This window comes from Phascolarctos cinereus, unplaced genomic scaffold, assembly GCF_003287225.1.
Source record: "Phascolarctos cinereus isolate Bilbo 61053 unplaced genomic scaffold, phaCin_HiC Scaffold_4;HRSCAF=312, whole genome shotgun sequence".
Taxonomy (NCBI): Eukaryota; Metazoa; Chordata; class Mammalia; order Diprotodontia; family Phascolarctidae; genus Phascolarctos; species Phascolarctos cinereus.
In genome coordinates, this window is record NW_027555847.1 from 698969190 (window position 1) to 698990829 (window position 21640).

General features: G+C 43.3%; 1 protein-coding gene across 2 annotated transcripts in view; it reads left to right on the top strand.

The window, feature by feature from the left end:
- Positions 1-2577: 2577 nt before the first annotated feature.
- Positions 2578-21640, top strand: part of CCDC63 (coiled-coil domain containing 63) — a 54438-nt gene continuing 35375 nt past the window's right edge. Inside the window, exons 1-4 of one of the 2 annotated variants that reach the window (XM_020970113.2) lie at positions 2578-2687; positions 10102-10186; positions 11335-11504; positions 14207-14396. In XM_020970113.2, coding sequence (XP_020825772.1) covers positions 10178-10186; positions 11335-11504; positions 14207-14396 — 369 coding nt within the window. In that variant the 5' untranslated portion in view covers positions 2578-2687; positions 10102-10177. Of the gene's footprint in view, positions 2688-5365; positions 5393-10101; positions 10187-11334; positions 11505-14206; positions 14397-21640 lie in introns of those variants that run through there. The other variant, XM_020970114.2, reaches the window with a different exon arrangement.

Here is a 21640-nt window from a genome sequence, read left to right on the forward strand (position 1 = left end):
AGCCAGGAAAGAGACTGGGAAAAACTGTCTAGCAATTGGGGCTGTCAAAAAGTAGAACCGCCAACGGACACCCTCCCCTGAAATCTTCAAGGAAAGACTGGGTGACCCTTTGTCTGGTCTATTATGGAGGGATTATAGATTTGGAGCTTGAAGGGACCTTAAGAGGTCACTCAGTCCAGCCCCTGATTATACAGATGAAGAAATGGGGACTGAGAGCAGTGAAGAGACTTATCCAGGGTCACACAGCTAAGAAGTGTCTGAGGTGGCATTTCAACACAAGTCTTTTTTGACCCTAAGTGCAGTGTTCCATGCACTATTCCAGGCTGGCCTAGATGGCTGCTGAGGTCCCCCTTCCAGCTCTGTTATTCTGCTGTTCTACGGATCTCAGATGTTCTTGCTAAACATGATTTGTGATGTCAGCTGGGTATTTAAGGGGAAGATATATCAGCCAGTTCCATACTTAGCCCAATGACTCACAGGTTTCAAATGTCAATGTCTGAAAAATGATTAAGAGCAATTATGCTCCAGACTCTTTATAAATAGAATCCAATAGCAAGAATTTATTAACTTTGCATCAGAGGCAGCAGACCTCTGGGGCCCCTAACCAGTAAGGAGTAGTCATTTCAATTAAGCAACACAGCAATCCTTTTTGTTAAGTGATTCTTCAGTATCTATCAACTCTGGGCACATGGAGCCTCGTGAAGCATTGCCAAGCCAGCGAGGAACACTGAGACTCTTTGGGTAGCTGGCACTAGAGAAATATGGGCAAGAATAATAAATGGGCCCCTGGGAAGATTGGACAAAGTCGTTGGGCATAATGAGGTCTTGGCTAATATGTTATATATTGTATAGCTAACACTATACAATACAAAGTGATATACTATACAAAGTGATTTGCCTAGATAGGGTCACACAGCCAGTAAGTAATAGAGACAATATGGTATAGCGGCTGGTACACTGGACCTGGATTCAGGAAGACCCAAGTTCAAATCTTGCCTCACAGACTTACTAACTTGGTGACCCTAAGCAAATCACTTAAACTCAATGAGTTTCAGTTTCCTTCTCTATAAAGAGGGGATAATAGCACCTTGTGGTTGCTGTTCTTTGTGACCCCATTTGAAGTTTTCTTGGCTAAAATACTGGAGTGCTTTGCCATTTCCTTCTCCAGCTCATTTTACAGATGAGGAAACTGAGGCAAAGAGGGTGAAGTGACTTGCCCAGGGTCACAGAGCTACTGTCTGAAGCCAGATGTGAACTCAGGAAGATTTGTCTTCCACAGACCTGGCCCTCTATGCACTATAGCACCACCTGTCTGCCTCCCATCCCCCACCCTGGTTTGTTGTAAGGATAAAATGAGAAAATATTTCATAAGGCACTTTGCAAAACTTGAAGTGCTATATAAATGCTAGCTATTATTATAGAGGTTTTTTTTTCAGGTTTACTAAGTCTTTTACATATGTTTACTCATTTGATCCTCATAACTACTCAGTGAGTAGGTGTTATTATTCTGATTTAACCAATGGGGAAACCAAAGCTCAGAATGGGCAGGTAAGTGACCCAGCAAAGGAGTCAGGGAGATAAGTTCAAATCTGGCCTCAGACATTTACTAAGCATGGACTCTGGGAAAGTCACTTCACCTCTGCCTGTCTCAGTTTCCTCATTTGTAAAATGGGAATAATAACAACACCCACAACCCAGGGTTGTTGTGAGGATCAAATGAGATAATATTTGTAAAGCACTTAGCACAGTGCCTGGCACATAGTAGGTGTTATGTAAATGGTAGCTATTCTTATCTGTAAAATGGGGATAATAATAGCACCTATATCGAAAGGTTGCTGTGAAGATCAAAAAAGGATAATATTTGTAAAGTGCTTAATCCAGTGCCTAACACTAGCTATTATTCTTAAGTGACTTGCTCAGGGTAACAAGGCTGTTCTCCAGGACCTCATGTTCAAATTGGAAGACAAGATATAAATAACCAGGTGCATGCAAAACTCATACAGAATGGATGGAAGGGAGGCCATAGGCTTAGAAGGTTAGAGCTGGAAAGGAATTCAGAGCCATCTGGTCTAATCCTCTCATTTTCCGAAGGTGGAAGATGAGGTCCATGGAGATTAATTGCCCCAGGGTCTCATAAGTGGCATTAGAGACAGGATTAGAACCCAGGTCCTCTGATGCCATAAGCTAGTGTACCCTTGGAATCTTTGGCTCCAAAATCCAGCATTCTTTTTACACTGCAATACGCTACCTTCTGGAACTGCCCATTTTCCAGATGAGCAAGCCGAGGCCACAAAACACCTCGTTTTACTTGCCCCCGTATCACAGGGCTAGGAAGTGTGAAAGCTGAGATTCAAGCCTCCCCATTCCAATTTTATCGGGTGCCCTTTCTATCTCCTTTTTTCCCCCCTTGGGCTGGACAGAAGGCTACTCTAGTCTCCCACTAAAGTTAGCAAGGGACCCCTCAGAGTGAGGGTTGGAAGAGTCCTTTTTTCCTCGCGGCCCAGAGGCAAAGAATGTCCCACTTGGGTCACAAAGGCGGCCCGTTCCAGCCCCACCCCAGAGAACATCCCAGATTCCAGGAGGGAGAGGGCCAGTGCCCACCACCGCAGCGAAGAAGGGGCTCCTCGCCCGAGCCGGAATCCTAGATCCAGACCGGCCGTCCAGCCACCCCCTCCCCACATTCCTGCGTAAGCACAGCCCCCAGCGCCCCCGCGCTCTCGTGCTCCCCAGCGTCCAGATGTGCTCTGTCGACATCCAGAGGCGGCGGGACCCATCCCAGCGTGCCGATGCTCTGGGCGGCCAGTGGAGGAGCGGAGAGGGTCGTCCGCAAATCAAATCTCCTTCCCAGATTCTAGGATCGCATTGACCACTACTCTAGATCTGGAAAGGATCTTAGAGCTCATTCGATCTACCCTGGCCTTATTTTACAGTTGAGGAAACTGAGACTTCCAAGGTGTAAACAGCTGGGGGCAAACACTGCATCCGCCTTGGAACGGGGACGATTGTTCATTCTCTGGGCTTTGCAACTTGCTTTCCCCCTCCCTCCCCCCATCCAAGAAGCAAAATGGTGTAATGGAAAGAGGTTTGGCTCTGCAGAGGAAGTTGGTTCAAATCCTACCTCAGACGCTTAATTACTGTTCAAGTCACTTAATCGAATAGCTACCCTTTACGTAGGCAATGCTTTGCTTATGTTATCTTCTTTGATACTCATAACAACGTTCTGAACTAGGTGCTAGTACTATACCCATTTTACAGATATAACTGAGGCAGACAGTGGTTGAGTGACTTGCCTAGGGTCCCATAGCTAGTGTCTGAGGCAGGATTTGAACTCAGGCTTTCCTGACTTTGAAGTTCAGCACTCTAGCCACTGTGCCCCTTAGATGCCTCCTGTTAACCTGTTTGCCCTGCAGCCCCTGGTCTCTGAGGTCCCTTCCAGGTCTAGATTTATTTTCTATTCCTAAGTTTCAAACTCTGCCCCAGACACTGCCTAGGCAATCTTGGACAAGTCAATTAATTTCTCTGACCTGTTTCCTCTTCTGTAAATTGAGGACTAGACCTCCGAGGTCTCTTCCTGCCTAAATCTATCACCTTGGCTCTGCTTTCTGAAAGCTGGGGCGTACAGGATCCATTCACCCGATATAGCTTAGGCGCCCCGTGGTGAGCACTGGAGGGTGGTGGGGTGAGCAGAGACAGAGTGTATATCAGACATGGTCTCATTTAGCCCATTTTTGTTAGGGGGAGAAGGCCCCTGTACAGATAAGACAAACCATGGGGAAGTAGAGGCAGTGCCATATGAGGATGGGCTGAAGAAAATGGGGATGTTTAACCTGAGGAAAAGAAAACTTGGCGATACTTGGGTGGTGTGGAGGAGGGGAGGGGAGGGAAAGAAATCTGTCTTCAGGTACATAAAGACTTTCCTATAAGAGACAGGTTAGACATCTTCGGTTTGGCCCTAGGTGGCAGAACTGGGAACAGTGGGTGGAAGGTGGACAGAGGCAGACTTCAGCTTGATGGAAGGGAGACCTTCCTAACAATGAGAGCTATCTAAATGTGGTATGGGCTGTCCTGAGAACGTGGGGTTCTCCCGCCCCCAGCAGGGGGTGTGCGATCACTCATGAACAGGGCTTTAGGGGAGGTCCAGCTAAGACTAGATGGTCTCTCAGATTCCTCTTAATCTGGAGCTTCTGCACTTCTGTGATGGATGCAAGAGATGAGGGCTATGTGAGATCTGAGGGGATTGGGAAAGGCTTCTGGTAGGAGGAAGCATTTGAACTGAGTATCAAAAGAATGAGGAAAAAAGAATTCAATGGGTGAAGGGAGAGCATTCATAAACTCAAAAGCCTTAGAGATAGGAGAGATTTAGAGGCATCTAGTCCAGCCCCCTAATTTTACAGATGAGGAAACTGAGGCTGGAGAGGTCAAGTGATTCTGCCAAGATCACACACATTGCAGGCATAGGAAAGAGTGTGAGCAAAGACACAAATGTGGGAAAACACCAGGTATGTTTGGGGGTGGGGGGAGGAGGAGAGTAGTCCAATTGGGTGCTATTGAAAGTAGAATGTGTACAAAGAACTATGAGATAACTAGAAGGGTGAGATGATGCCATATGGTAGAAGGCCTTGAATGCCAGTTTAAGGAGTTCAAATGTCACCCATATATAATTTTATTTAATGTAATCAAATTATCTCACTACCTGCATGCAATTTTCAACTGCCTACTCTTTTCTTGAATGTGAAGTAGCTGTATAAATTAGAAGACAAAGCTAGACATACCATCCATCTTCAAATATCTGAAGTGTTGTCCCATAGATGAGGGATTATCCATAGTTGCCGAGAAAAAATACAGATGAGTTAGATATTACAAAGAAGGCATGGATTTCAGCTTGCTTCATAGTTTCTTGACTCTTATCCAACAATAGAACAATCTCTCCTCTTGGGTGGTAAACTCTCTGTCATTGGGATATCCAAGAAGTCAGATGATTCACTTGGAAAGGGGACTACTGCTTGTGATCCCCTTCCAGCTCTAATATTGGGTAGGGGATTGATCTAGGTATCTTGAGAGGCAGGGTGGTGCGGTGGGTAGGGCACTAGACTAGAGCTGAGAACACCTTGGGTCCTGTCTCTGACCCCAGCTGTGTGACCCTGGGTTTAAAACACATCAGCTCTCTGGGTCTCATTTGGCCCGTCTACAAAATGAAGGAATTGGTCTAGATGGCTTCTAAGATCTTTTCCAGCTTTAGAGCTATGATCCTATGACCTAGAATCCTAGAAAGTCTCTGTGAGGCTTCTTCTAGTTCTTAGATTCTATGGCTCTATGAAGTCACTAAGAACTCTACTCTAGATTGAAAAAGTTCTTCCAGAGGTGAGTAGGCTTTTCCCTTGTGGCAAGTCAGGTATTGTTGGCTTTCCTTTTTCCTTTGGTCCCAACCAGGGGAGGATTAGCCTGTGGCAACTATAGAGGGTTGGGGAAGGAGGGTGTTTTCTACCATTGAAAAACTTGGTGACTTTGGGTTCCTGGGACCTCATCCTCAAGGAAGACAGTGGAACTTAGAAAGTTTCAGAGAAGCCTAGCAAAAGGGAAAGCCATGAGTTTGTTTGAGAAAGCTAGAAAGAACTGGACTCTGCAAGACGGTGCCTGCATGGGTTGAATTAACAACAATATAACACCTTCTGGCTTACTTTGGGGGATCCATGATCTCACCGAAGTGTCCGTCACTGCTGAGGAAGTGGTTTCAGCAATTTAAAGATTGGGAAATGTTTCATCTTCCATGTGGGACTTGCCCAGAGAGAAGTGACTCACCCAAGGTGTCACGCAGGGAATAAATGGCAGATGTGGGATTTGAACCTGGCTCCTCTGACTCCAAATCCATTGTTATTTGTTTATTTTTGTTTTTGTTTTGTTTTGTTTTTGGTGGGTCACCGAACAGTTTACCCATGGTAAAATCCCCAGCCTTAAGCGTACTAGGACAGGATACAAGGTCAGTTGAATGGAGCATTCATTGGACCAGGGAGTCACAATTGGCCATACTCTGTTAACCATTTCATTGGATGACTTTGGGCAAGGGGCTTCACCTTTGGGAGCCTCAGTTCTTTCATTTTCAAAATGGGAATGGTGATACTTGCCCTACCTACCCCCACAGGGTTGGGATGAGGCTTTAATGAGCTAGGTCCATGATTCCGGAAAGCTGAGACACAGGTATTATCAGCACCCTGTGCAAGAGGCATGATACCCTCCTCTTTTGGGCACTTAGGGCAATAACAGCCACCTTAGATGTGCCTTTCAGAGAATATTCATTCCTGACATTTCTATAGCATTTTAAAGTTTTTGAGACACTTTGCATCCATCATCTCACCCAAGCTGCATAAAAACCACGGAAGATGCTATTATCCTCATTTGTAAAATGAGGAAATAGAAGCTGAGAGGTTTCATGACTGGTCCACTGGGGTCTAGTAAAGATTCGAAGGGGAATTTGAACCCAGAAATTCCAAGTTCCAAGTCCTCTTTTGATCATGCCTCTTTAAGAGTCATTGAGTTCAACCCCCTCATTTTACAGATGAGGAAACCGAGGCTCCAGAGAATTGAAGCAACTTGCTTGGTGTCACACAGCTAGGAAGCATTTGAGACAGGATTTGAACCCTGGACTTTCTGACTTTTAAGGCGAGCACTTGATCTATGCTTGGCTATCCACTGTCCTGCCTTGGAGTAGAATCACAGGATGTCACATGGTAAACGACCAGAAAAGGGGCAGTTTGAAGTTTAGTGGAAAGAATGATCACCTAGGTTTGAGTTCCAGCTTGCCTCATGAGGTCAGAGCCAACCTCTCAGTCTTCTGTAAAATTTGTAAAATGGGGGGCAGCTAGGTGGTGCAGTGGATAGAGTACAGGCCCTGAAGTCAAGAGGACCTGAGTTCAAATCCGGCCTCAGACCAAACACTTGTCACGTACTAGCTGTGTGACCCTGGGCAAGTCATTTAACCCCAATTGCCTAAAAAAAAATTAAAAAATTGAAATTTGTAAAATGGAAAGGTTAGACCAGGCTGTGGCAAAGGCCTCTTCCAGCCCCCCAATCCCACTGCAATCTTCTGATGACTGGGTGACAAGTATCTCTAGGTCAAAGACCAGATCTCCACTTCTCTCCCCTCATAGGTCCTACCACAAGACTGGACACAGGGGAAGAGTACAATAGCATAGGGAGAGGGGACTGGACCTGTGATTGGGATGGGGATCTCCTGGGTGAGAAAACTCCTATTTACCGACATAAGTCAGCACCTTCTCTGCAATCTTTATAATTTTGTATATTTACATATGTACTTAAAATCTTATATATTTGTATATATAAATTATATATAATTATAATCTTGGAGCACTTAGAGGATAGGTGACTCACCCAGGGTCATACGGCTAGTATATGTCAGAGACAGGACTTGAAATGATCCTCTTGGCTCCAAGGCTGGCTCTCTCTTCAGTGATGCAGTGGATAGAGTGCTGGGCCTAGAATCAGGAAGCCCTGAGTTCAAATCCACCTCAGACTCTTGTTAGCTGCATGACCCTGATGAGTCACTTCACCTCTGTCTGCCTCAGTTTCCTCAACTATAAAATGAGGATCATAACAGCCATGGTCGTGGTGAGGACCAAATAAAATAATCATTGTAAAGAGCTTAGCATGTTGCCTGGCACATAGTAGGTGCTTCCTAAACACTCCCCCCCCTTCTCTAACCATTATATTATGCTGACTTTCAGAGCTCTTACTAAATAGATCAAATGTAAACCCCTCCTTTTGGCATTCAATGCCCTTCATGACCTGGGTCCAACCTTTTCAGTCTTATTACACATTAGTTTCTTTTGCATATGGTCCAGACATTCCCTGGTGTTCCTCACACAGGACATTCCATCTGGCTCTGCACAGGCTGTCCTCTTTGCCTGGAATGCCGTCCCTTCTCCCCCCTCTCCCCCTTAGAATCCTGAGCTTTCTCGAAAGCTCAGCTTCTCTAAAGCTCATCCTCCTCCATGCAGCCTTTCTTGATTCTCTCTAACTGCTAGCCTCTCCCTCCTCAAATTACCATGTTGTTATTTGTAACTATTTTCTATATGCATACTTCTAAACACACATATTGTCTGTCCTTCTGGAATGAAAGCACCTTGAGAACAGAGACTGTTTGTATCTATCCCCAGTACTTAACACAGTTCTTGGCACATAGTAGGTACTTAGTAAATGTTTGTTGATTGATTGGTTGAATGAAATGAAGAGAGCCTCTGGAACTTTTCTGATTTCCAGACACTCAGAAACTGTGGTTTGATTTCAAAACTCAGGGAATCATAGATTTAAAATGGGAAAGGACTTCAGAAGTCATCTAGTCCAATTCCCTTATTTTATAGATGAGGAAATTGAGGCTCTAGGGCAGTAAGTGACTTGCCCAAGGTCACACAGATCATAAGTGGATGAGTCAGGATTCAGACCCAGGTCATTTGGATCCCAATCCACGGCTCTTCCCACAGAACCATGCTACCTCTCTCTTGTTCAAGAAGATTAATTTTTCAATCAAAATGAGTTGAAATTACTTTTTGTTCCCTGAGACTTCTTTGACCATTTCTCAACACCCCTTTGGATAATTGGAGATGCTTTGGGGGCTGCTGCAAAGCTCAGTTTGGTAACCCTGCTTTAGAAACTCTTGTTTACCCTGAAGAAGGGGAGACTCAGTGGGGAAGGGCGTCACGGCTTTCTGTCCAACATCTCAGGAGTTATGACAAGGAAAAGGGAAGAATATATTTGTTCAGCTTGGCCCCTGATAAAGGCAGCAGCAGCAGCAACAATAGGTGAAAGATGCAAAAAGGACAATTTTAAGCTGGTTGTCAGGAAGAAGCCATAGGTGGAAGAGTGACATTCAGCTCTCTTTTCACTAGACTTGGTGTTTCCACAAAGTGGAGTTTGAATCTAGAGGGTACTGGAACCTTTATGTGGAGGGAATTTGGCAAAAATAATGGGGATTTGGTGCATGTCCAGACCATTTCTGATGGTGCCACCCACGTGGAAGACACTAGTGGACGTGTTTGATTCCATATTGGGCACCAAATCCTCCATTAATAATAATATTATTAACTAACAGTTATATAGCTAATATACAACACTAATATATAATATATAGCTAATATACAGTAATAATAATAGTAACAATAATAATAGTTATATAACTAACAGTTATATATGTCAGGCATTGTGCTAAGCACTCTATTATTTTCTCATTTGATCCTCACAACATAAAGAAGGTAAAATGTTATTATGATCCCCATTTTACAGATGAGGAAACTGAGGCAAACAGGTTAAGTGACTTGCCCAGGGTCACACAGTTAGCAAGTATCTGAACCTGGATTTGGACCAAGGTCCAAATCTGTGCACTATTTCTTGTTGTCTTTTCAATATGTTGTAGAAGAATGAGTTCTCTTGGAGATGGTGGACTCCAAAAGTGGAATTACCTCTTATTATAAATGCTATAGTCTGAAGGGATCCTTGGTCAGGTACAAGTTGGGCCCCAGGGCTTCTGATGTGCCTTTCAATTCTGAGATTCTGAGAGATTTCTGCTATTCTATGAAAGTCACAATTTGAAGGTCAAAGCCTCACAGAAGCATGAAAAATGAATGCATTAATACTGCTTTGAGCTCTCCAGATTATATAAGGGCAAAATGTGATCCAAATGTAGATTTTTGTAATAATGATGATCTGCGTTTGTCGGCAGCAGATTTAAATAAAGGAAAAATTAACACCCACAGGAGAAAAGCAGACTGGCAGAGAGAAGAGTTTCACGTTAACCCCTTCGGTGTTTGGCCTGCCTGGGATGGGTCAAATTGGTCCTGTCCAAGTGACACACGAACATTCCTTCTTTATGGGATTCCTGCTTTCCCCCTAATAATAAACTCAGTAAGATGAACAGATTTCACCTTAACATTGGTTTTAAAAAAATATGCCTCTTCTATATGCCCAGGGAGCCATGGAGAATGCTGTTTTCACGAGCCAATCAGGATCAGGAGGGAGAGTGCCCAAGAACTAAACCCTAGGCCTGGACCTCAGCAGGCTTCTAACTATTGACTTCTCTTCCATTCTGGACAGGACATTGCTGAGAGGAATTTGCTAGACTTTATCTGGACACATTCTCTGTGCAGAAGAAAAGTGAGATATCTTCACAATGCCCCAGGTGAGTGGAGGGGAGGAAGCCCTAGTAATGAAGACAATTATGTAGGAAAATATAGTTGGTGCCATCTTTGGTTTTGGAACCAATAAGGTGGGGGTGCTATTTGGGAATTAAGGAGGGTTTGGATTTCAATTAATGAACAAAGGTATAATTGAGTAAGTAAATAACTATGTTTTTAACCCCAGCCACCCCTTTCTATTTCAGTAATCAAAAGTCCAGTTTCTAAGTTATGGGTTCTTAACCTAGCCATCCATGGATAGATTTTAGGGAGGGTTGTCAGTTTAGATGGGAAGAAAATGACATCTTTATTTTCCTAAACCTCTAACCGAAATTGAGCATTTCCTTCCTTTTTAAAAGTTTAAAAAAAAAAATTTATTCTTTTTTTTTTTTTTGGCTAGGCAATGGGGTTAAGTGACTTGCCCAGGGTCACACAGCTAGTAAGTATCAAATGTCTGAGGTCACATTTGAATTCAGGTCCTCCTGAGTCCAAGGCCAGTGCTGCCCCTTTCCTTCCTTTTTTCTGCAAACATGATTCTAAAAAGAGGCCCACGGGTTTCACCAGACTGCCAAATGGTCCACAACGCTGACTGGTAGCCATGGGTAAAAGGTGGCCCAGCTGCAACCCTAGGATAGCCTTTGAGGCCCTCAGCCCTGCCTGGAGATGGCACAGGGTGAAGGAGAATCTTCCTTAGACTTTCTATGGATAGAGTCAATATCACTGGGTTATTTTGTTCATCTGCTCAAATATGTACATGGTGTCTTCCCTCCTACAATATGAGGTCAGGGATGGTTGCGTTTTTGTCTTTTGATCTCCGGTCCTTAGCACAGTGCCTGGCACATAGTAGGCTCTTAACAAATGCTTGTTGATTGGTTGACTGATTTACTTCTACCAAATACCAACTTGGCCCCTTAGCTGGATTCTCTTCTTAGCTTCCCTTATTCTCCTTTCCCCCATTCTTCTCTTTTATTGAAGACAATGAGGGGAGGGAGAAAAGAGGGAATCTGAAGGGATAAGACAAAAGGAAATTACTTTCTCACCTCGACCTCCTCCCTTGAGCCCCATCAACAGCAGAAATTCTGGTGGGGATTTTTTTTTCTCATTCTGGTCACTGGGGAAGAGTCATTCATTGCTTTCTTTTGCTTCTTCCAAGTCAAAACAACACAGGAGAAAGCACTCCCATGAAAACCTAGAACTTTTAGAGAAAGAAAAGCAACAGACCACGGAAGTGGAGTTGCGGCAACTCAGGCAGCAGTTTCGGAAGATGGTAGAGCAACGCAAGTCTTTTAATTTCAAGTCTCAGCGGCAGATTCAGAGCCAGTGGTGAGTTTGTCTGGGACTTTGGGGCCAACAGGGGCCAATGGGGGTGTGGGCATGGCCTGAAGAGCATGACCTAGGAAGATGCTGAGGGAATAAGAAATGTTGAGTCTGGAGAAGAGAAGACTTGGAGGTGGAATGATAGCCAGAGCTGGAGTTAAGGTGAAGCAGCTGGGCCTTGGCCCCAGGGCAGCAAAATGAAGGGGGCACGGCCAGTGCTTGCACTTCTTCAGCAAATAGAAACAACTGAACTTAGCACTCCAGGTGAGCTCCCTTCTGCTCAAGCTCCATTTACTCAAATCTCTGTTTTTCCCTTGTGGGGTGTGTCCTCCAATTCTCTCACGATTGAATTTGTTCTAGAAATTGATTCTGTTTGTATTCTGAACCTGGAATTACAGAACAATGGGGGAAACACCTTTCTGGATTTAAAGAACTTTTCTCTAGCCTTCCCCCCTCCAAATTCCTTCATCATGGAATGAACACCTAAAAGGGATTAATCTGATTATTCTGGTCCCTAGAGAGCAGAACTGGTGGTCAGAAGGTTGTTATTCAGTCGTTTCAGTGATGTCCGACTCTTCATGACCCTATTTGGGGTTTTCTTGGCAAAGATACTGGAGTAGTTTGCCATTTCCTTCTCCAGCTCTTTTTACGGATAAGGAAACTGGGTTAAGTGACTTGCCCATGGTCATACAGTTAGTGTCTGAGGCCGGATTCGAACTCAGGTCTTCTGACTCCAGGCTTAGCGATCTATCCACTATGGCGCCACCTAGACTCACTAGCTTTCATTGCATTGGCTTCTTTCTGAATTCTCCCCTGTTATTTATTTGCCTTTCCTCAAACAAGACTCTCTATCTCAGCGTCTATGTACTTTCATTGGCTGTCCTCCATAGTTGGAACTCTTCTCCTCCTCTCCCTGCCTTGGTTACTCTGACTTGCTTCAAGTCTTAACTAAAATCATCCCTACCCCCCTTAATGCTAATGCCTTCCCTCTGGGATTCTCTCCAGTTTATCCTGACTATATCTTGCATGTTGTCACCCCCATTAACCTGCCAGCTCTTTGAGAGCAGAGACTATATTTTGCCTTTCTTTGTATCCCCAGCATTTAGCACTGTGCTTGGCACATAGTAGGTGCTTAATAAATGCTTGTCAACCTGACTTGACTGCTACCCATTTGCATCTCCCAGCAGAGTGCATGTGGGTGAGGAGGAGAAGGGGAGAGGGATTAGATGGGGAAGAAAATGAAGTGAAATACAGATAATTTGGTAAGTGGTTGGAAGCTGAAGCAGATGATGGGTGGTGGTTGACATGTAATTTTTGTCTATAGGTTTATAAATTTAATCTAAAGCCTAAATTGAAGTGTTTGTGAGGGAGAGGGAGAGGTTAAGTGGTGTAACATCATTAGAACAATGCCTGGCATATAGTAGGTGGCACAGTGGGTAGAGATCTGGGCCTGGAGTCAGAAAGACTCATTTTCATGAGTCCAAATTTGGCCTCAGATACTTACCAGCTTTGTGACCCTGGAAAAGTCACTTCACTCTATTTGCCTCAGTTTTCTGATCTGTCAAATGAGCTGGAGAAGGAAATGGTAAGACCACTCTAGTATCTCTGCCAAGAAAACCCCAAATGGGGTCACAAAGAGTCAGACATGACTGAAAACAACCGAACAACAATAACTGACACATAACAGACATTTGATAAATGCTCATTGACTTGACAGGGAGGAAAAAGTTGGAATCAGGGGACAGGTTCAAATCCTGGGTCTCTTATTTGCTACCTGTGTGACACTGAGCAAATTCCTTAATCTCTGATCCTCCTATAACTGCTTTAGTTACTAAGTCATAGATGGGTCATCAGGTAGTATTGGTGGAGGAAGCTCCCATGCACACAAATCACAGATCACTGATGTCTTCACAATCTACACCATGTTGGGAATCAGACAACTGGGGTTTGGATTCTGGCTGTGATGTCCACTCCCAGTGCGATCCCCCTTCTCTGGGGAAGTGATTGTCTATAAAATGAGAAAATGGGATTAGAAAAATCTTCCAGTGCCTTCCAGAGTTCCTTCCAGACTTATGATGGAAGGTACTTGTCCACCCCCAGGGAAAGAACTGGTGGAGCCTGAATGCAGATTGAAGATACTTTTTCTTTACTTTATTTTTTTTTGTTGTTGTTGTGTTTTGGTTTGTGTTTTCTTTCACAGCTTGACTTGTAGGAAATGTGTTTGCGTGACTACACGTGCATGACCTATGTCAAATTGCTTGCCTTCTCAATGGGGGGGGCGAGGCAGGGAGAGAATTTGGCACTCAAAATTGGAAAAAAACAAAGAATGTTAAAATTTTTTTACATGAAATTGGGAAGAAAATAAAATATTAAACAAAAAAGGTAAATAAAGTCCCTTCTGGCTTTAAGAGCCTATGGATTGGGGATAGCCATGAGCCTGTGATTTCACTGGTATTTGCAATTCCTGGCTAAGGAATCTCCCTTCACCAATGCAGGTCAGCCCCTTCCCTAAGTCTTACCTAGAACAGTGAGAGATGAGGTCCCTCTCAAACAATCCATGTTGTGTCAGAGGCAACATGGGAACCCATGCCTTCCTAGTTCTGAGACCATCTCTCTAACCATTATGCCACATTGCCTCTAACATCTATGATAAAGGAATAGCCTGCATACCCAAAATTGATCACATCATGTTGGCTTTTTTTTAACAGTAAAGAGATAAGTATTTTACAAGAGGAACAAGACGAGATCACGCTGCTTTTGAGTCTTATGAGATCACCCAAAAACTTGGAGCTGGACGATAAGAATTACGCCGAACTCAAATTTTTGCTACAAACCAAGGATGAATATGATGCCTTAATTAAGGCAATGAAATCCCTATTAACAGAACTGGATGAGAAGGTGCAGTCTTTTTCTTAACAGCTAATCAGGCTGTGTTGGTAGGGATGGGTGAATGGGGGAGCGGGGGAAGCAAAGGAAGAAAGGAACTGAGGATGATTTGGGGAAAGCCCTGTTTCCAGAACCATAACCAGGGCAGGGACACAGGTACTTTGTCCCAAGGAGAAAAATTTGAAATGCTTAACACCTAGTTAGCAAGAATAATTAGTTAAAGTAGTTAAAATTAGTTAAAAAGAGATCAATACAGGGCAAAGTTCCTCTCATTCCAACTCCCCATTCCTTCCCCTTAAAGGGCACAGTTTGTGGTAGTTACTCTGGGCACAAAAAAATTCCTAGTTTCAGCTCTGCCTACTTCTAAACCCACTTTGCACGATCTGTTCATCCCCTCTCCCGAATCTTTCCAATCAACTCTCATGTGTCCACAACTGACTGTAGCTTCCACCATTATCACATCTCAACAAGGGGGATAAGAAGAAAGAGAAATGGATGAAGAAGAGAGGCTGGAAAAGCATGCCATCACAAGATGCCTTAGACCTGTTAGCAAGGGAAAGGAGGAATTAAGACTTCCTGAAAAATAAAAAGCCGTATCCCTCAGAAGTCAGTGGAGTTTTTGAGATCAAGGACTGTTTGATTTTTGCCTTTGCAGCCCCAGTAACTAGCACAGTGCCTGGCACACAGTAGGACTTCAATCCAGGTTTGTTGATTGATTGCAGAGGAAAGAGCACCGTCAGAGCACCTGGGCTAGACTCCTGTGACTTACTCCCTGTGAGACCTCAGCCACACTTAACTTCTCTAGGCCCCAATTCCCTTCCCTGTCAAATGAAGGGCTTGGGCAGGGTGACATAGTGGAAACAGCCCTAGATTTGGAGTTGGTGAACCTGGGTTCAAATCCTGACTCAGCCGCTTACTGGAGTCAGCATGACACAGTAGAGAGAGCCTTGGCTCAGGAGCCAGAAGAGCTGGGATCCAATTCATCCTTTGGTACTTACTTCCCAGAGCAAGACATTTAATTTCCCTGAGCCTCAGTTTCCTCATCTGTAAATTGAGAGAGTTGGATTATATGGCCTCTGAGGTCCCATCCAACTCTAAATCTATGACCTTGGGAGTCTCACTTCCTCTCTGCAGACCTACAGTTCTTAGTCCACAAAATGATGGGAGTGGACTAGGTGACTTATAAGGTGCCCTCTAGCCTGAAATCCTTTTGAAGGCTCCTGGAGTCTTCTCAACTCAAGAGGAACACAGTAGGCACTATATAAATGCTAGTTATTCTTGTTAAGAACTTCTGATTTAGTCCGGCTCTTTCAACATGCCGTTGACTGTGGGCCTTCATTTCCCAGAACACGTATTTACATTCCCCTTGACCCTGAGCCTGAATCCTCTGACTTGTAGGAGTAGCACGGAGACAGGGGAAGCGTTTCCTCTGGACAGAAGCAGCTGGATGGTACAATGGACAGAGCACGGGCCTTGACTCAGGAAGTAGTTGTTGTCTTTCAGTCAATTTCAGTCATGTTGGACTCTTTTTTTTTTTAGGCAGTTGGGGTTAAGTGACTTGCCCAAGGTCATACAACTAGCAAGTGTCAAATGTTTGGTTTGAGGCCGGATTTGAACTCAGGTCCTCCTGACTTCAGGGCCAGTGCCCTGTGCCACCTAGCTGCCCCTATGATGTCTGACTCTTCTTGACCCCACTTGGGGTTTTCTTGGCAGAGATACTGGCCATTTCCTTCTCCAGTTCATTTTACAGATGAAGAACTGAGGCAAAGAGGGTTAAGTGACTTGCCCAAGGTCACACAGCTAGTAAGTGTCTGAGGCTGGATTTGAACTCCTAATGATTTGGGTCAGGAAGACCTGAGTTCAAAATCTGGACTCTGACAATTAATAGCTGTAAGTGCAAGTCATGTAACCTTTGTCTGCCTCAGTTTCCTTATCTGCAAAATGGGGATAATAACAGCACCTACCTCCCAGGCTTGTTGTGAGGATCTAATGAGATTATGATTGTAAAGCACTTAGCACAGTGCCTGGCACATAGTAGGTGCTATATAAATGTTAGTTATTATTATTATTATCTTATGAAAGAAATAACAAGCTGGTTGGGAAACCACAACTGGCTTGGGGTTGGGGGAAAGCCCTCTCCCTTTGCTGCAGTCTTTGCCAACATCTCTCATTGGCTGACGCTGTAATTACTCAGAGTATCCCAGGAGCAGTGCGCAAGCATTGAGCTGCCCCAGGGGACAAACTTCAGAATTTAATCACAGGAGTCTTCAGAAAAATTGCTGAGTCTGCAGTTTTCCTGGCCGAGGCGCTTGGGCTTGGAGAGTGATTCTGAACAGTATGAAATACTGCTGTTTCCTTCTTAATTAAAGATGCTGAAAGCTGAAGATCCCTTTAGGGATGGGCTAAGGACGGAGCAGAGGAGATGACAGCTACAAAGAAACATGAAGACTCTATTTTATGTCATTACTAAATTTGGAGAAAAACTTGGCAGCCATCTAGTCCATCCCCTGCCCCTCCCCGGCTTTCTGTAGATGGGGAAACTGAGTTGGGGAAGTTGAGTGGCTTGCCTGAAGTTCCATAGATAGTAATGTGAAAGGTGAGATTTGAACCCAAATCTCTGATTCCAAATCCAGGATTCTTTGTCCTGTACCACCCTGCATCTGGTTCGGTGGTTCTTAACCTGGGATCTGTGAACTTTGTTTAAAAAAAAGGTTTTTTTTATAACTATTTTTCAATAGAATTTGTAATCTTAAGCATTACTTTATACATTAAAAACATGATTCTGAGAATACATGATTTATAATCTTAAGTATTTTACTTTATACATTAAAAACATGATTCACCAGACTGCCAAAGGGGTCTTTTACTCAAAAAGAGTTAAGACAGCTATGGGGTGCCATAGTGCACAGAGCTCTGGGCTGGGAGTCGGGAAGACCTGAGCTCAAATCCACCCTCAAACACAGTCTAGCTGTGTGACCTTGGACAAGTCCCTTAACCCCTCTTTGCTTCATTTTCCTTATCTGTAAAATGGGGATAATAACATCTGTGTCTCAGGGTTGTTGTGAGGATCAAATCAGGTAATATTTATAAAGTGCTTAGCAGAGTGACTAGAACATAGCAGACACTATATAAATGCTGCTTATTCTTGTTAAGAACTTCTGATTTAGTCGAACTCTCTCATTTTACATATGAAGAAACTGAGACTGAGGAGTCTTAGTCACTAAGTGACTTGCCCAAGGTCACATAGGCAATGAGCATAAGTCATAGGATTTGAATGCTAGCCTTCTGACGCCAAAGCCGGTGAGTACACTTTCTCTTCCTTTTCTTTTTTCTTTCTTTTTTTTTTTTGGCTAGGCAATGAAGTTAAGTGACTTGCCCAGGGTCACACAGCTAGTAAGTGTTATGTGTCTGAGGCTGGATTTGAACTCAGGTCCTCCTGAATCCAGAGCTGGTGCTCTATTCACTGCACCACCTAGCTGCCCCTCTTTCTCTTCCTAAATTGCAGCTGGGCCAATCCTCCCATTTTTCAGATTAGAAAACTGAGGCCCAAAAAGTCCCATAAGTAGTATCAGGAGTAAGCTCTGAATCCAGGCCCTCTAACTCCAAAATCAATTCACCATATGGCATCTAGTCCAACCCCTTCCTTTTAAAAATGAGGAGACTGAGGGGAAAATGACATGTCCGAAGTCACACAGGTTGTAAATTACAGAGACAGGATTTGAACCTGGGACCTCAGACTCCAATACCAATGGTCTTTCTACTGCTCTTCCACTTACTACCTTCAGCTAATTTGGAAGATTTCATGTTAAATATGTCATGATAATGGATGCAACAAGAAAAAGCAGAAACACATAGAATTATAAAATTCTGATTTTGGAATAGGAGCTGTGTAAATCAACAGCCTGTAAAGAATTTTGAAGAATCTGCAAATTTGTCATAGTCATCACCTTATTCACCTAAATATTGAAAGTCGATGCCTTTGAATGGTCCTAATTTAATGACAGGCAAAGGCACTGTAGTTTAGAATAGTGGGTCAAATTCAAGTAGAGACTGGGTCCATTTGCTCAATATATAAGAACTGGTGCAGGCTGGATGTTGACTTAGAAAACCACATATTAACATTATCTGTGTTCTATTGTATTTTTATTTTGTTAACTATTTCCCAGTCACATTTTGATCGGTTTAGATTTATGGGCCCAAGGCCGCCATGTTGGATTCTTCTGCTAGAGTGCAAAGAATATTAGTCTGGGAGCCAGGAGCCCTCGGTTGAAATCCTAGCTCTAAAGTTTGAGAAAGTCATTATATTTCTCTGTATACTATGTAAAATGGAACCAATGATACTTGCCTCATTTGCTTTTCCAATATGGAGAGGGAAATACTTTGTCAATTTCAAGGACTCTGTGAATTTCTATCATGGGAATTCAGCAAGCTTCATTACTGGAGAGAGTTTAAATGAGGAAAGATTTTACCTGTAGGACTTACTGTTAGGAGAATTAATTCATCCACCAGAGTGCTGGCCCCTGAACCTAAGATTTGGCTTATGGCCTCTCTTCCTATAGAGAGGGTCAGGGTCATAGGTTAATGGAGTGGTTATATTCTTATAGCATTTTACAGTTTAAAAGTGATTCTAATAGCTAACATTTATACAACCCTTTAAGGCATATAGTGTTTTTACACACTTTAACTCACTTGATCCTTTCAACAGCCCTGTCAGGTAGATGCTATTATTATCCTGATTTTACAGATGAGGAAACTGAGGCTGAAAGAGTTTTAAGTGACTTGCCCAGGGTCATGAAGCTAGGGAGTATCTGAGGCAGCATTTAAACTCTGGTCTTCCTGACTCCAATTTCTGTGCTCTATTCACTTCGCCATGTAGCTGCCTAGTCACAATAACTTTGTGAGAGGATCAGGATTCTAGATTGAGAGCTGGAGGAAACTGGAAAGATATCATTGAGTCTTACCTCCTCATTTTACAGATGAGGAAACTGAGGCACATATAGGTGAGGCGACCTAGGATCTGAAGTACAATTCAAACCCAGGTTTTCCTATTTCTAAGACCAATGCTCTATCTACAATACTATGATGCCTCCAGTAGAGATGAAACTTTGCCAAGATACTTGCTTGGAAGAATTGTTCTCAGTAACTTAATTGTCCCATATAACTCATTTTAGTTATGGAAGCTCAAAGTATCAGACATTCACAGCCCAATTCAGCCTTCCTTCCCGGGGCCACATGGCTCCTCTTAGACCAGCTTTCATTTTTTTTTTCTTTTTCTTTTTTTAAAGTATGCTTCAATCTGTATTCAGACACCATCAGCTCTTTCTCTGGGGATGGATAGCATTTGACCAGCTTTCCTTATGATGCATTCTACCTACCTATCTACCCATCCCCCTGTGCCATCTGCCCCTCCCTCCCCACAAAGCTCCCATCCCCAAGTCTCTTATTACAATGCACAGGCTATCCCCCCTTACCACACCTTAAGATGTTTCTCCTATTTCGGAGGCAAGGTTCCCCCCTTCTTCTTGGGATTCCAGTTTCTCTTTTTCTATCAACAATAGTTATAATTCTTTGTTATCTCTTTTCTTTCTTTTTCCTCCCTCTGTTTCCCACCACATTTAAGTAGCAATCAGTCCTTAGGAGATCCATACATTTCCTTTCCAAGTCAGGGTTAGAAAGAGAATGGAGTTTCTCATAAACCACCAGGTAGATGTAGCATCAGGTTTTGTGCCCTAAGCTGAAGATTGTGCCAAATTAAAATGGAAATGGAGGCTGTATACATAAGGGTCTCTGCAGGCCACATAGTGATTTAGAAAACTACATATTAACATTATCTATGTTCTATTGTATTTTTATTTATTTTGTTAAAATTTCCCAATTATATTTTAATCTGGTTCTGGCCCCTCACTCTGGAGAGTAGCTGGCAGCCCAGAGGCCCCATGTTTGACATCTACCTACTCACTAGTTTAACATTTTGGCTACCATAACACCAGGAAACCTTTTGAATATAATGAATACAATACGCTAAGACGTTTGTCTAGAGGTGAAATGTTTCGGAACATTAAAGGAATCAGTAAAAATCTCGTAGATGTAGGTCCCTCCCTATCTTATTTTCTGTACTGAATATATATATAGTCTCTCTCTCTCTCTCTCTCTCTTTCTCTCTCTCTCTCTCTCTCTCTCTCTATATATATATATATATATGCATATATATATACACACATATATATATATATATATACACACATATATTTATATATATTTCTAAATCTTTTATCCTCAAGCTCTGAACCCTATCTCTAAGCCCTATACACAGTGCTCATAACAGCTTCCAGCTTCACTGAGAGAACACCAGCCATATGTTTGTACAGAAGGAGTTCCCCAGTTTTACTCCTCCACTCAAAACCTGGTGCCTTGGGAAAAGCTCTGATTCAGAGTTTAAGGATCTGAGTTTGAATGAAACTTCTGCTTACTTACCAACGGTGTGATTCTAAGCAAATCCCTTCCCTCTCTGAGTGGGCTTCACTTTCTTCATCTGGAAGTTGATGGGGTTAGAACACATAACCTCGAATATTTCTTCCAGCACATAGGAAGATTCAGCATGAATACGGTATTTCTGACCCACATGAATTTTATCTAGATAATGTTGACATTAGCAGGTATAAGAATGCTGAGGGGGGGATCTCTTGTTCAGTTACCTGTTGGACCAGATGGACCTCAAGCTTCCTTCCAATTCTGTGATTCCATGACTCACACAGGACCCTCCATCTCCAAGCTTCTGGGCATTTTCTCTGACTGTCTGCCATTCCTGGAATACTTTCCCTCCTCATCTCTGCCCCCTGGCTTCCTTCAAGTCCCAGCTAAAATCCCACCTTCTACAAAAAACTTTTTCCCGATCACTTTTTTTTGAGGCAATCAGGGTTAAATGACTTACCCAGGGTCACACAGCTAGTTAGTGGCTGAGGTTGGATTTGAACTCAGGTCCTCCTAACTCCAGGGCCGGTGCTGTATTGACTGCACCACCTAGCTGCCCCTCCCCCCATCACTCTTAATGCTAGTGCCTCCCCTCTGAAATTACTTCCAATTTACCTTGTGAGTGTGTGTGTGTATATGTATGTATGCATATATGTGTGTGCATATGTACAGATAATATGTATGTACAGTTTGTACATTTTTGTTGTTCAGTTTGTACATGTTGTCTCCTTTATTAGAATGCAAGCCTGTTGAGGACAGGGTCTGTTTTTTCCTTTCGTTGTATC